At 42.8% G+C, this 16,579-nt stretch overlaps 1 protein-coding gene across 3 annotated transcripts in view; it reads left to right on the top strand.

Moving 5' to 3' along the window:
- The window catches only part of LOC139382024 (disks large homolog 5-like), a 152,594-nt gene that overhangs the window by 52,874 nt on the left and 83,141 nt on the right, over positions 1 to 16,579 (top strand). For 2 of the 3 annotated variants that reach the window (XM_071125953.1, XM_071125954.1), the window contains exons 2-6: positions 3,952 to 4,020; positions 5,431 to 5,605; positions 7,276 to 7,419; positions 9,916 to 9,982; positions 10,098 to 10,214. In XM_071125953.1, the coding sequence (XP_070982054.1) occupies positions 3,952 to 4,020; positions 5,431 to 5,605; positions 7,276 to 7,419; positions 9,916 to 9,982; positions 10,098 to 10,214 (572 nt within the window). The remainder of the gene's footprint in view (positions 1 to 3,951; positions 4,021 to 5,430; positions 5,606 to 7,275; positions 7,420 to 9,915; positions 9,983 to 10,097; positions 10,215 to 16,579) is intronic. The other variant, XM_071125952.1, reaches the window with a different exon arrangement.

Raw genomic sequence — 16,579 nt, 5'->3', positions numbered from 1 at the left:
ACAATCAGTCATATATTGCACAAATCTGGCCTTTATGGAAGAGTGGCAAGAAGAAAGTCATTTCTTAAAGATATCCATAAAAAGTGTTGTTTAAAGTTTGCCACAAGCCACCTGGGAGACACACCAAACATGTGGAAGAAGGTGCTCTGGTCAGATGAAACCAAAATGGAACTTTTTGGCAACAATGCAAAACGTTATGTTTGGCGTAAAAGCAACACAGCTCATCACCCTGAACACACCATGCCCACTGTCAAACATGGTGGTGGCAGCATCATGGTTTGGGCCTGCTTTTCTTCAGCAGGGACAGGGAAGATGGTTAAAATTGATGGGAAGATGGATGGAACCAAATACAGGACCATTCTGGAAGAAAACCTGATAGAGTCTGCAAAAGACCTGAGACTGGGACGGAGATTTGTCTTCCAACAAGACAATGATCCAAAACATAAAGCAAAATCTACAATGGAATGGTTAAAAAATAAACATATCCAGGTGTTAGAATGGCCAAGTCAAAGTCCAGACCTGAATCCAATCGAGAATCTGTGGAAAGAACTGAAAACTGCTGTTCACAAATGCTCTCCATCCAACCTCACTGAGCTCGAGCTGTTTTGCAAGGAGGAATGGGAAAAAAATTCAGTCTCTCGATGTGCAAAACTGATAGAGACATACCCCAAGCGACTTACAGCTGTAATCACAGCAAAAGCTGGCACTACAAAGTATTAACTTAAGGGGGCTGAATAATTTTGCACGCCCAATTTTTCAGTTTTTGTATGTTAAAAAAGTTTGAAATATCCAATAAATGTCGTTCCACTTCATGATTGTGTCCCACTTGTTGTTGATTCTTCACAAAAAAATACAGTTTTATATCTTTATGTTTGAAGCCTGAAATGTGGCAAAAGGTCGCAAAGTTCAAAGGGGGCCGAATACTTTCGCAAGGCACTGTATTTTTCAGGTCTCCAGAGATGTTCAATCGGGTTCAAGTTCTGGCTGGGCCACTCAAGGACATTTAGAGACTTGTCCCAAAGCCACTCCTGCGCTGTCTTGGCTGTGTGCTTAGGGTCATTGTCCTGTTGGAAGGTGAACCTTCGCCACAGTCTGAGGTCCTAACCTGCTCCAGAGCGCTTTTCATCAAGAATCTCTCTGTATTTTGCTCCATTCATCTTTCCCTTGATCCTGACTAGTCTTCCAGTCCCTGCGTCTGAAAAACATCCCCACAGCATGATGCTGCCACCACCATGCTTCACTGTAGGGATGATGCCAGGTTCCCTCAAGACGTGACACTTGGTATTCAGTCCAAAGAGTTCAATCTTGGTTTCATCAGACCAGAGAATCTTGTTTCTCATGGTCTGAGTCTTTAGGTGCCTTTTGACAAACTCCAAGCGGGCTGTCACGTGCCTTTTACTGAGGAGTGTCTTCCGTCTGGCCACCCTACCATAAAGGCCTGATTGGTGGAGTGCTGCAGAGATGGTTGTCCTTCTGGAAGGTTCTCCCATCTTCAGAGAGGAGCTCTGGTGCTCTGTCAGAGTGACCATCGGGTTCACGGTCACCTCCGTAACCAAGGCCCTTCTCCCCCGATTGCTCAGTTTGGCCGGGCGGCCAGCTCTAGGAAGAGTCTTCGTGGTTCCAAACTTCTTCCATTTAAGAATGATGGAGGCCACTGTGGTCTTGCTGCAGACATTTTTTTGGTACACTTCCCCAGATCTGTGCCTCGACACAATCCTGTCTCGACCTCATGGCTTGGCTTTTGCTCTGACATGCACTGTCAACTGTGGGGCCTTATATAGACAAGTATGTGCCTTTCCAAATCATGTCAAATCAATTGAATTTACCACAGGTGGACTCCAATCAAGTTGTAGAAACATCTCATGGATGATCAATGGAAACAGGATGCACCTGAGCTCAATTTCGAGTCTCATAGTAAAGGGTCTGAATACTTATGTAAAAAAAGTATTTCTGTTTTTTACAATGGGATATTTTGTGTAGATTGCTGAGGAATATTTTTTATTTAAGCAAATTTCGAGTAAGACTGTAATGTAACAAAATGTGGGAAAAGTCAAGGGGTCTGAACACTTTCCGACTCCTTGACCTTATTTGTAAATATATTAATTTTTTAAAGGGGCAATATGTAACTTTTTGGTGACCAAATTCACATAGAAATGGGAGTTAAGGATATGTCATTTTCATTTAAAGCAAGTATTAGAAGTGGTAGAGCTATTTTGTGTGCTCTATCTCTGCTTTCCGTTCTTAAGGTTCGTTTTTGGTCTTTTACTTGTGGTTTTGTACACTTGCTTCCAACAGCTGAACATACAATACTTTGCTTATGGAGAATATATTTTACAGCAGTTTAGATAGTATAGTGTAGAGAATCATTCTACCATCTTGTTTTGTCACATAAACTGATACTAGGCAAACTATTTGAGTTTTAGAAACCAGGAAATAGCGGAGCGGTTTCTGCATTCCTTCTTTATAATTGGAGTAAACTAATGGACAACAATACTTCTACTTCCAGCCTAAACATACTATTTACATTCTACGGACAGTATATTTTACATTGTTTATCTTGTTTTTTGTTATTTTTAGTCTAACCCTACAGATACACTCAACCCCTCCCATCCATCTCTGAACACCATCCATGCCATATAGTTTTCAACCGTGCTGTGATGTTTCACAAAACCTTTGAACCTTTCTATTCTCATAGTTTCTACATATTTCGCTAAGAGTATTATTGATCGATTGACTACGGCTTTTCAAATCACCCAGCAGTGCTATTTGCAGTGTTAGCTTCAGAAAAATGTTGCAATTCTTCAGCTACTCCTGAACCTGTGACCAAAAACAAGCAGTACCAAAACAAGTGATCTAATGATTCTGTCTCTTCAATTTGTATTAGTTATATACACATGATATATGTGGAGTACATAATGCAACGAAATGCTTTCTTGCAAGTTCACCTTCAAGACAATGCAACAACAATAGGTAAGTAATTAAGTGAATATAATATCATGCATTTAAGTGCAAAAATGTATGCACCAAGAATATAACTTATTAATGCCTCATTAGCTTAGTTAAACTGTCGTACCCCATCAGAACCAAAATATAAGCAGGCATTGTTTGGAAACAATGTAATTGTAAACAAACACTGTATAACCTCCAACCTTGGTAAGTCCATGGTCCCACCTTGCATCCTTAGCTCTATTCATTTGAGAGTGGTTACATTGCTCCTATCCCTCAGCTGTTTACCCAAACAGTGGTGGGGTGTCCACTTTGTTGTTGTTTGTACTGCAGATTGTCCCTTCAGCAGAGTTGTATGTCATCTGGATGTCGATGGCGTGTGCTCTGGCTCTTCTGTCAGACCCGACCAAAGCCTGTCGTCTGTCCGTCTGTCCTCTGTCTGTCTGTTGTCTGCCTGTCGTCTGTCCGTCTGTCCTCTGTCTGTCTGTTGTCTGCCTGTCGTCTGTCTGTCTCTCATCTGAAGTTGAACCAAAGCCTCTTACTGATCTATGAATAACCCCTTTAAACTCAACCAAGCCTGTGTAGTGTAGTTAGTCACTGAGTAATACACAGCATTGAGGCACAATACTACAGTAGGCTACGGTACTATAGATAATAATGATAATACATTTAATTTGTGAAGCACTTTTATCACACCCAAGGTGCTGATGTAATCAGAGCATGATTAATGAATGTCACTATAAATGTGTGGTGTCAACAGCGTTGGGATTTCACAGACAGCAAAAATACAAATTTCCGTTTATTTTTATGTTGAATTTCAAACATTTTATTGAATCACTAACACAAAACAGGCAGGCCGGTACAACACACTTCTTACGTACATCAGATTAGTTACAGTTACATGTTTGAATTAGTCAACTTCCAGACACATTTTTGTTTTGATGAACAGTAAGGATGTATTGTATAAATGGACTGACTTTAATGTCTTTGTGTCCTGTTTGGCAGGGTCCACCTACAGTGTTTTGTCTACCATGCCGTCTGACTCTGAAAGCAGCACTTCCCTCAGTAGCGCAGGTGAGCCTGGATGGGTTTCTCTCTTTTCGCAGTAGTAGGGTTGCAAAATTCCCAGGTTTGCCAGAAACTCAAGTTGGAATATTCCTGGAATCAGGCGGAAATAAACAGGAAATCCGGAATCCTCCAACTAGGATTTCTGGAAAAATCCTGTAGTAGTATGAATGTTTGAATATAAATGTATCGTTCTTACGGATTAGAAAACTAGGTGAATGTGGTCCAGAGAACTGGCTAACCAACCAGACAGCATGCTATTTCTGACTTTCAGTCAGCACAAACAAGTGATTACACAGATGTAAAAGGATTTACAAAAGCAACCCACCAACCCCCCCAGAATGGTTTTCATTGAGCCATTCTCTCTCTGAGGGAGAGAGATAGAGGCTGTGTACCAAATGGCTAGTCCCTACATGGTGCACTACATTTTACCAGAGCCCTATCGGGCCTGGTCACAAGTAGTGCACTATATAGGGAATGAGGTGTCATTTGGGTGGAGGCCAGAGGGATTGCCCTGCAGGGCAGAGCTACTGAAAGAGGAGAGGGACGCAGGACTCTGTTGTGGTGCTTGTTGTTGTCTTCAGTCAGAGGTCCAGAAAGAAAACATATAGAGCTGTTTTGTTTATGTCAACACTGCAACATAGGCCCTTTGATTTAATGAATTGAGACATGGCTGGAGTGTTGGACTGATTACACTCACAAGTCAACGGTTAAAGGGGCCATCTGGGATTGTTACATCCAAATGAATGGTATATAGCCATTGGTTCTTAAAGACTTCAGCTCCCAACTGCCTCGAGCTTAGTTAAAAAACAGTTTGTCCACTTTGTTATTGTTTAAATCGCAGGATGTCCCTTTAAACGTAGTCATGAAGACGTCATGTGCCACATTTTGCCCCCTGGTTTGTTGATTATTGTTGTCACATTATTCATAATAACGATGTGCTACTTTACTTTGGATTGTTTGGCTTATGTATTTCATGAAGTATGACACAAGCTCTCTCAATCTCCATTGTTGCCTCAAGAGTCGATATCTATGCGCTTCTGGAGATCTGAGAGGATTTGACAGGTGCAGCCTAATAAACAATATAGTTATAGCTTCGTCTTGACCTTTGATGGGCTAGGTGGAGGTAACTTTCACCACACTGCTTATACAAATCAAATCCTCTCAGATCTCCACAAGTGCGTAGGGCAGGGAGGAGGGTTTAGGGGTCGATTTGGCATTGGGCCTATGTTGGGTAAGGGCCCTTGCCACCTGTGGTATGCTGACTGCGGAAAGAGCGATCTCTGTCTCAATTTTTGCCTTGAATCTTCTTATGTCTTCTGAGGCCCAATCCCAAATTCACCCTATTGCCCTATGCACTTCACATCATCTATGTTGGTGTAAGGGCCCTAGCCATCAGTGACAGTCTGACTGTGACAGGTACCATGGGTCAAGCCTCGTCCCCTCCTCCGGCCCATATGGAGAACCGCCACGGTCAGATGAGTGAGAAGATGGAGGCGGTTCTGTTCCAGCTGAGACAGGTGACCCGCGAGAGGGACGAGCTGCGTAAACGCCTGGCCTTGTCCTCGCCCGGCACCACCTTCGATGACTGCAGGTACAGTAGAACTCTTGGTAGAGACAGAACCACTGTAGATATTGCAGTTACACTACTCTACACCGGGGATTCCCAAACTGGGGGATACCCCCCTAGAGGGGTGGGATCTACAATTTTGTTGGATGCATTTTCTGTTTGTTTTGGTTGTGTTTCAGATTATTTTGTGCCCAATAGAAATGAATGGTAATACATTAGTGTCATTTTGGAGTCGCTTTTATTGTAAATAAGAATAGAATATGTTTCTAAACACATTCATGTGGATGCTACCATGGTTACAGATAGTCCTGAATGAATCGTGAATAATGATGAGTGAGATAGTTAGACGCACAAATACCATACCCCCAAGACATGCTAACCTCTCACCATTATAATAACGGGAGGTTAGCATTTTTCGGGGGGGTGGTATGATATTTGTGTGTCGATAACTGATGCAAAATGTTCTGTCCGCCAACAAGAGGCGTGTGAACAGTTTGTGTCATGAACAGTGCTTTTGCACTGGATGTTCCTCAATGCTGGAAGGGTGAAGACCTGAGGGAAGAAGTTAGGGAACCCTTTCCCTACAACCCTCACTATAGACAGAGCCTGGCCTTCACCTGGGACCACCTTCAATGGGGGTGGATTATTCCAATATAATAAGAGACAGAAGCACTATAGCTACTGTAGGTACAGGACTCACTACAGAGCCAGGCGATGTACTTGCCTGACATCACTTAGAATCGTTCTAGACAGACACTCAGCCAACAGATAACACGCTCACCACGGGATGACCACCCTCAGCCAACAGATAACACGCTCACCAGGGATGACCACCCTCAGCCAACAGATAACACCCTCACCACGGGATGACCACCCTCAGCCAACAGATAACACGCTCACCACGGGATGACCACCCTCAGCCAACAGATAACACGCTCACCAGGGATGACCACCCTCAGCCAACAGATAACACGCTCACCACGGGATGACCACCCTCAGCCAACAGATAACACGCTCACCAGGGATGACCACCCTCAGCCAACAGATAACACGCTCACCAGGGATGACCACCCTCAGCCAACAGATAACACGCTCACCAGGGACGACCACCCTCAGCCAACAGATAACACGCTCACCAGGGATGACCACCCTCAGCCAACCGATAACACGCTCACCAGGGATGACCACCCTCAGCCAACAGATAACACCCTCACCAGGGATGACACCCTCAGCCAACAGATAACACCCTCACCAGGGATGACCACCCTCGGCCAACAGATAACACGCTCACCAGGGATGACCACCCTCGGCCAACAGATAACACCCTCACCAGGGATGACCACCCTCAGCCAACAGATAACACGCTCACCAGGGATGACCCCCACTTTATTCCTCCAAAGTCACTCTACCGCCAGAAGCAGAGAAGTAAAGGCAAAAAAAGGCGACGCTAAATGGGATCCACATTTTGTGAGCTCAGCAACTCTGTTAAAACATTAAACAAGAGTATGTATTTTGAATGAAGCTACACGTCCCCACCTCTCTCATAACCACACACCCACACCATAGTGTTCTGCACTTTAATCTGCTCCTGGGGGGCTTGGTTCTGATACGTCACTCTTTTCTGTCATCTCTTGTGTGTGTGTGTGTGTGTGTGTGCATCCATTTGTGTGTGTGTGTGTGTGTGTGAGAACCAGGCCCAACTCCAAGTCAGGCCAGGACTACGAGCATCTTAAGCTGCAGTGTATGAAGGCCATGATGGACCTGCAGTCCTTACAGAACCAACACAGCACAACACTGAAGAGATGTGAGGAGGCCGTGAAGAAAGCTGACTTCTACCAGTGAGTGATGTTCACACACACACACACACACACACACACACACACACACACACACACACTTTTCTAATCTACCAGTGAGTGGTAGAGTGCAGACCTGGGTTCAAATACTATTTAGAACTATTTCAAATGCCTTGTGCATTCAATTGATCTTGCCTGGAGTGCCAGGTGGATAGGGTTAGCTCGCAACAGACGAGATCATTCAAGCCCACCCAAAGTGTTTGACAGTATTTCAAATAGTATTTAAACCCCGGTCTGTAGTGAAGTGCATGGGAGTGGTTGGGGTCCATAAATATTTGAGCCTTGTCCCAGCTCATTTATGTTGTGTGCTCTGAATCTCTCTGTTCTAACAATCAGGCGATGGAATGAATGGATGGGCTTTTAACCTGTGTTTGTCCCTCTTATGAGATCTGTGCGTCAGATTGCACAGAACATGTTTTCCCGAGGGGTAAGAGGTCAACCAATCTCGTGTCCCATTCCAAATGCTCCTGCTCAGTTAAACCATCATCCCAATCCTTTGACACCAGGGATTTTAGAAATTCAAGTGAGCAGAGCCACTGCTTTTCTGTCAGAAAGATCAGATCATGACTGTTCTAGCCTGCGTTGTAAATGGCAACTTATTCCCTATTTAGTCTACTACATTTGACAAGGACCCATAGGTTGCACTGTGTAGGGAATAGGGTGCCATTTGGGATGCACAGCCTGTCTCTTTTAAACTCTCCATTATGATGTGTTGAAATCTGTCTAGTGCAGAATTAGATCCCTTTGTCTGGTGTTTTAATGTTTAACATTGTTTTATGTACTTGATCATTTTCCATTTAATACAGTGTTGGCGGGCTTTTTTAAGCAAAGTATTCAAACCACCAGCAATAACTGGAGGTTGAACTGCTAGAATTGAGGATTCTGCACTTGCCTCTTCCATTGACAGTCATGAATATTGGAATGGGTGCTGTCCTCATTGAACGTCAATTTGCCTGGCAGTTGTGCTACCCATTCATCATGATCCATTCCAACTCATGGCACAGCAAGCTTCATACTAATATAGAATTATACTATAAAGTCTAAAAAAAAAGTTTCTAATGAGTTCAATCACTAAATTTTCTCTCTCTTTTGTTATCCTCATAAAAGATACTTACATTTTGAGCAACATATTAAGTTGGATTCCTTCTTACGTTATTTTGGTAAAATTAAATCAACAAATAATTTAAATGACTTGCATTATTTTATTTTGTAAGACATTTCAACACTTTATTGAGACAGTTCTGAAATGACAGAGGAGGTAGAGATAGGTGGGAGAAACAGATTGAAGGGTTGGAGCAGAAAACCCCGGTCTTCATGGGAAGAGGGGTGGCGTGTCCTAAGCCAGGTGACTTACCCCTAGACCACAGACTCTGCACGACTTGCATTCATTTGGATTATGTTGGTTGTTTTTTTGTTGTCGATTACAATTCACCCCAGAATCATTTCTTACAGTGTGGCTGTGTGGTTGAGTGGGCAAAATTCCAAAGTACCATCTTACTACCCCTAATCTGTCTAAATAAAGCATTGAGAAAATAAATATTCTCCATAGGCCCTTATCATCAATTCATATTTAGGATATAAACCATTTGCATTTCTAAACCATTGAAAGGGAAAGGGGATACCTAGTCAACCCAACCCTGTATGAGAGATTATTTTGATGCTGCCTTTTACATGCACTGAAACCCCCAAAAGTGTTTTAACAACACTCTTAAAAACACCAATATTCAGATTGAAGAACCACTTTGGGTGTTTCAGAGTACTTCATTTATGTTTTAAAACACATTCTTTGTATTAAAACACTTACATTGGGTTTACATTTCAACACCAGATCTCAGCTTAGGTGCACTATTTTTCACAGTTTCATTACACAATCATGGTGTTTTGAGACTTTCTATTTGTATAGTGTACAAACACTGACTTTGCTGATAGCTACTTTATTGAGGAAAAGAAAGGCGTGAGGAGAGGGGGCCGGATGTTCTCTCTGTCTGTCCATTTGGGTGATTTAATGATGTCTGCCATACTGTCTCAATAGTGTGGGGACAAACAACCTAACAGCTGGGGTAGAATGTAAAACAGACAGATGAAGGATTAGCCCCAATGTTTAAGCCTCTGTCTCTGCCTCTAGGTCCAGGCCATGTTTGTCTTCATCTGTGGCTGCAGCAGAAACAAAAGTATTTATTTATTTACTAGCAAGTCTGCTTCTGGAGGGGACTTGCCCGTTTGGGATAAAAAGCAACTGTCCACAAAGCACTGGTAGATTGTTCCTTTAAAGCTTGAGAAAATGTTTCTTCACCAAACTGCTCACAAGTTTGAAGTTTCACAATTTTGAACACGGGATTGTGAAGCACACCCATGTAGTTTTCTCTGTGTGAATGCTCCTACCTGCTCATTGTAGCACATGAAATACAACACTTATTAAAAAGAGAACACATGCCACTGCCAGGGTCGATGCACGTTCAATCTTTTTCCTGTTTGCAGCACGCTCCACAGCCGCCTGGCCGGCGAGCAGTCTCCGCTGAAGGAGGAGCTGGATGCTGTGAGGCAGGTAAGTTATCTGTATTCCAAGTATACCTGTACTTTGTTACATAACACATTTCCCTATTGGGATACTACCGTACTCTATTCGATTCATTCCAATTCTATTTCATTCTGTTCTGCAGGACAACATCCAGCTGGTCAGAGAACACAACCATGTGAAACAGAGCTGTGAGGAGATGAGGAGACTACATGATGAGGACCAGAGAGAGCTGGGAGACATGAGGCTGCTTCACCAACAGGTATTGGAGTAGAATACACACTCACCCTGACATGCTCAATGTTTTTGGGTCAGGGTCCTCTCTTTGGGTCCAGGGTCCTCTCTTTGGGTCAGAGTACTCTCTTTGGGTCAGAGTCCTCTCTCTGGGTCCAGGGTCCTCTCTTTTGGTCCAGGGTCCTCTCTTTTGGTCCAGGGTCCTCTCTTTGGGTCCAGGGTCCTCTCTTTGGGTCCAGGGGGTGGCAGCTAGCATAGAAGTTATAGAAGCAGGCCAGCGACCAGAGCGTTGCCAGTTCGAATCCCTGGTTTGATGGGAACTTTGGCGAAACCTTTGCCGTCTATTCTTGCACTGACTGACATTTCTTTTGACCTTTCTTGAAATAACTTTTTTGGATTCTGACATATGAGACAGATTCTACACGTTCTGCCCATTTAGGACCATTAGCACGGTCAGACCAGCTCATTCCACTATGTCGTCATAGCGATCAGAAATGCCTTCAAATTAGACATGACCAAATTATTATTAATGAATTATTATTTATTAAATCAACCATTTAGTTTCTCTCATTGCTGCTCTGGTTGCACCTCAAGTAACGCCCTATTCCCTTTATAGTTAACTCTTTTGACCAGTGTCCATAGGGGCCTGAAGGGAATAAGGTGTCATTTGGGACGCACACTCTGTAGGATCTGTTTTAGCTCTCATTATAGTTTGAACACTTGGTTCAGATCGTTAAATGTTTGTCAGTCATATCTAACGTGTTCATGGGGAATGCTTTCAATACCAGTCTGATCAGTAGGTGCCTAATTGGCCAGGTCCCAAATGACACCCTATTCCCTATATAGTGCTCTACTTTTGACCAGGCCCTGGTCCAAAGTAGTGCACTATAAAGGGAATAGGGTGCCATTTAGGGCATTAGACATTGTCTACCCAAAGCTGGGATTGCTGATGAGCTCATGAGATGTCATTACTAAGTAAACTAGCATCAAACAGCATAGAAATTCACAATCAAATGAGCCTGATGTCAATTCAAATTAGGCTGCCGTTGTGAATTACGTCTGTTAAGGATTTAATGAGCGAGCCAATGCCATGCGGTAGACGTGCAGAAAATGCCTCGTGTAGGTTTTGCCTGATACCCATGTTGAATATACGTAATGCACAAATCATACAAACATGTGCCAATTTTATCCAAAGCGATTTATAGTCCAGTCAGTGCATCCAATTGTTGTAGCCTACTGTATGTGCCTGTTCCTCCTGTGGGATGTTCGTTATTATGACACACTACTTACATTACGTCTATTCATATTATTATCCTTTTCTTTAGTTCAGTCCTTTTAAAGCCATCGCAGTAGAAATGCAGTGGAGCCGGAGAGGCACATTATAAATGTTCTACATGGTGTCTCTTCCCTCTGACTGAAAGAGTCTCTGCTTAGTGTCTTCATTTAGCCCCAAGACCCTCAACTCTGCTAAATTACTTTTTTTCTTGGCAGTAATTTGACAAACTGTTCCAATGTTGGGATATTTATTTAACTAGAAAAATGTTGCACCTTTTCCTTTGATCTCTGAGCTCTCAGAGTGAAACAGAGTTTCGGTGTAACCTTTGTAAATATAGCCATGGAGTGCGTTCCAAATGGCTCCCTATACAGTGCACTACTTTTGAACATGGCCTATAGTGCACTATATAGGGAACAGGGTGCCATTTGGGATGCTGCCTTACTGACTGAAGCACGTCTTGTTTTCTGGTGCTTAATCTATTTTTACACTATGGAGGAGAGGAGGGCACTTTAGTCTGCTCTGCTTTATTCAGACAGAGTGGTTGTCGACTCAGTCATGCTGAGTCATTATCTGTAGCACTGCCATGTCATCAATGAGACGGCTGTAGAGAGAGTGCTATAGTGTTGTTGTGCTGCAAATAAACTGTACTGTAATGTATTGTATAGTGGAGATAGAGACCACTGTATTCTACTGTTGTATTTCCCAGTGGTCACAGATGTAAGTATAATGTAGATAGACCGTAGATGTACTGCAGATGTACTGTAGATACACTGAAATCTAGTGTATTGTATAGTGCTGTATCTGTAGATGTAGTGTATTGTATAGTGCTGTATCTGTAGATGTACTGTAGTGTATTGTATAGTGCTGTATCTGTAGATGTAGTGTATTGTATAGTGCTGTATCTGTAGATGTACTGTAGTGTATTGTATAGTGCTGTATCTGTAGATGTACTGTAGTTTATTGTATAGTGCTGTATCTGTAGATGTACTGTAGTTTATTGTATAGTGCTGTATCTGTGGATGCACTATATATACAGTGCATTTGGAAAGTCTTCAGACCCCTTGACTTTTTCCACATTTTATTACATTACAGCATTATTCTAAAATGGATTATATCTGGGGGTTTTCACTGATCAATCTACACACAATACCCCATAATGACAAAGCAAAAGCAGGTTTTACTTTTTTACATTTTTACAAATGTATAAAAAATAAATAAACTGAAATTACATTTACATAAGTATTCAGACCCTTTACTCAGTACTTTGTTGAAGTACCTTTGGCAGTGATTACAGCCGTGAGTCTTCTTGGGTATGTCACTACAAGCTTGGCACACCTGTGTTTGGGGAGTTTCTCCCATTCTTCTCTGCATATTCTCTGTCAGGTTGGATGGGGAGCATCGCTGCACAGCTATTTTCAGGTCTCTCCAGAGATGTTCGATGGGTTGAAGTCCGTTCTCTGGCTGGGCCACTCAAGGACATTCAGAAACTTAACCTGAAGCCACTCCTGCGTTGTTCTGGCTGTGTGCTTATGGTCGTTGTCTTGTTGGAAGGTGAACCTTCGCCCCAGTCTGAGGTCCTGAGCGCTCTGGAGCAGGTTTTCATCAAGGATCTCTCTGTACTTGGCTCTGTTCATCTTTCCCTTGATCCTGACTAGTCTCCCAGTCCCTGCCGCTGAAAAACATCCCCACAGCATGATGCTGCCACCACCATGCTTCACTGTAGGGATGGTATCAGCCAGGTGATGAGCGGTGCCTGGTTTCCTTCAAATGTGATGCTTGACAATTCCTTTGACCTCATGGCTTGGGTTTTGCTCTGATATGCACTGACAACTGTGGGACCTTATATAGACAGGTGTGTGGCTTTCCAAATCATGTCAAAACAATTGAATTTACAACAGGTGGACTCCAATCAAGTTGTAGAAACATCTCAAGGATGATTAATGGAAACAGGATGCACCTGAGCTCAATGTCGAGTCTCATAGCAAAGGGTCTGAATACTTACTGTAGCAGTCAACGTTTGGACACACCTACTCATTCAAGGGGCTTTCTTTATTTTTTACTATTTTCTACATTGTAGAATAATAGTGAAGACATCAAAACTATGAAATAACACATATGGAATCATGTAGTAACCAATAAAATATATATTTTGTATTTGAGATTCTTCAAAGTAGCCATCCTTTGCCTTTGACAGCTTTGCACACTCTTGGCATTCTCTCAACCAGCTTCACCAGGCATGCTTTTCCAACAGTCTTGAAGGAATTCCACATATGCTGAGCACTTGTTGGCTGCTTTTCCTTCATTCTGCAATCCAACTCATCCCAAACCATCTCAATTGGCTTGAGGTCGGCTGATTGTGGAGGCCAGATCATCTGATGCAGCACTCCATCATTCTCCTTCTTGGTCAAATAGCCATTACACCGCCTGGAGGTGTGTTTTGGGTCATTGTTCTATTGAAAAACAAATGATAGTCCCACTAAGCACAAACCAGATATGATATCGCTGCAGAATGCTGTGGTAACCATGCTGGTTAAGTGTGCCTTGAATTCTAAATAAATCACTGACATTGTCCCCTGCAAAGCACCTCCACACAATCACACATCCTCCTCCATGCTTCACGGTGGGAACCACACATGCAGAGATCATCCGTACACCTACTCTGCATCTCACAAAGACACGGCAGTTGGAACCAAAAATATCAAATTTGGACTCATCAGACCAAAGGACAGATTTCCACCGATCTAATATCCATTGCTCATGTTTCTTGGCCCAAGCAAGTCTCTTTTTCTTATTGGTGTCCTTTAGTAGTGGTTTCTTTGCAGCAATTTGGCCATGAAGGACTGATTCACACAGTCTCCTCTGAACGGTTGATGTTGAGATGTGTCTGTTACTTGAACTCTGTGAAGCATTTATTTGGGCTGTAATTTCTGATGCTGGTAACTTTTTAATGAACTTATCCTCTGCAGCAGAGGTAACTCTGGGTCTTCCTTTCCTGTGGCGGTCCTCATGAGAGCCAGTTTCATCATAGTGCTTGATGGTTTTTGCTACTGCACTTGAAGAAACTTTCAAAGTTCTTGAAATGTTCCGTATTGACTGACCTTCATGTCTTAAAGTAATGATGGACTGTCATTTCTCTTTGCTTATTTGAGCTGTTCTTGACGTAATATAGACTTGGTCTTTTACCAAATAGGGCTATCTTCTGTATACCACCCCTACCTTGTCACAACACAACTGATGGCTTAAACACATTTAAGAAGGAAAGAAATTCCACAAATGAACTTTTAAAAAGGCACACCTGTTAATTGAAATGCATTTCAGGTGACTACCTCATGAAGCTGGTTGAGAGATTGCCAAGAGTGTGCAAAGCTGTCATCGAGGCAAAGGTTGTCTATTTGAAGAATCTGAAATGTAAAATATATTTAGATTTGTGTAACACTTTTTTGGTTACTACATGATTCCATATGTGTTATTTCATAGTTTTGATGTCTTCACTATTATTGTACAATGTAGAAAATAGTACAAATAAAGAAAAACCCTTGAATGAGTAGGTGTGTCCAAACTTTTGTCTGGTACTGAATGTAAAACGCTTTGTCATTATGGGGTATGGTGTGTAGATAGATGAGGATTTAAAAGAAATATATATATTTTAGAATAAGACCGTAACGTAAATGTGGAAAAAGGGTCTGAATATTTACCAAAATCACTGTATATGTATAGATAGATAGCTAGCAGTGGAGGCTGGTGGGAGGACCTATAGGAGGACAGGCTATTTGGAATGGAATACATAGAACAGAGTCAAACGAGGTTTCCATATGTTTGATGTGTTTGTTTCTGTTCCATTTATTCCATTCCAGCCATTACAATGAGCCTATCCTCCTATAGCTCCTGCCACCAGCCTCCACTGATAGATTGGGCTCCCGAGTGGCACAGCGGTCTGAGGCACTGCATATCAGTGTAAGAGGCGTCACTACAGTTCCTGGTTCAATTCCAGGCTGCATCACTTCTGGCCGTGATCGGGAGTCCCATAGGGTGGCACGCAATTGCCCAGCCTCGTTTGGGTTTGGCTGTGGTAGGCCATCATTGTAAATAAGAATTTGTTCTTAACTGATTTGCCTAGCTAAATAAAGGTTCCATTTTTTTAATATAGATAGCACAGGGGGAATTCCTGGGCCAGGTACTGGAAAAAGGGTGTATTGATCTGGCAACTGGAGGGCTGCTGGGTTCACATCCTCATAGCATTCCCCTACAGTTTATAGTAAATCAATATAGGGAAAAAAGGACGTGCCGGAGACTGGTCTAGTGGTAGTTCTGCTGACTCCGGACCACGCATCGATTCTATCAAGCCCTTCAACTACCCATCTCCCTCTCTGTAACTGTCTTTCAACTACCCATCTCCCTCTCTTTAACTGTCTTACAACTACCCATCTCCCTCTCTGTAACTGTCTTACAACTACCCATCTCCCTCTCTTTAACTGTCTTACAACTACCCATCTCTCTCTCTGTAACTGTCTTTCAACTACCCATCTCCCTCTCTGTAACTGTCTTTCAACTACCCATCTCCCTCTCTGTAACTCTTACAACTACCCATCTCCCTCTCTGTAACTGTCTTTTACCTATCCATCTCCCTCTCTGTAACTGTCTTTCAACTACCCATCTCCCTCTCTGTAACTGTCTTTCAACTACCCATCTCCCTCTCTGTAACTCTTACAACTACCCATCTCCCTCTCTGTAACTGTCTTTTACCTACCCATCTCCCTCTCTGTAACTGTCTTACAACTACCCATCTCCCTCTCTGTAACTGTCTTTCAACTACCCATCTCCCTCTCTGTAACTCTTTCAACTACCCATCTCCCTCTCTGTAACTGTCTTACAACTACCCATCTCCCTCTCTGTAACTGTCTTTCAACTACCCATCTCCCTCTCTGTAACTGTCTTTCAACTGCCCATCTCCCTCTCTGTAACTGTCTTACAACTACCCATCTCCCTCTCTGTAACTGTCTTTCAACTACCCATCTCCCTCTCTGTAACTGTCTTTCAACTGCCCATCTCCCTTTCTGTAACTGTCTTTCAACTACCCATCTCTCTCTCTGTAACTGTCTTTCAACTACCCATCTCCC

The sequence above is a fragment of the Oncorhynchus clarkii genome, chromosome 23 (assembly GCF_045791955.1).
Source record: "Oncorhynchus clarkii lewisi isolate Uvic-CL-2024 chromosome 23, UVic_Ocla_1.0, whole genome shotgun sequence".
Lineage (NCBI taxonomy): Eukaryota > Metazoa > Chordata > Actinopteri > Salmoniformes > Salmonidae > Oncorhynchus > Oncorhynchus clarkii.
This window is presented reverse-complemented; position numbering and strand designations above follow the sequence as displayed.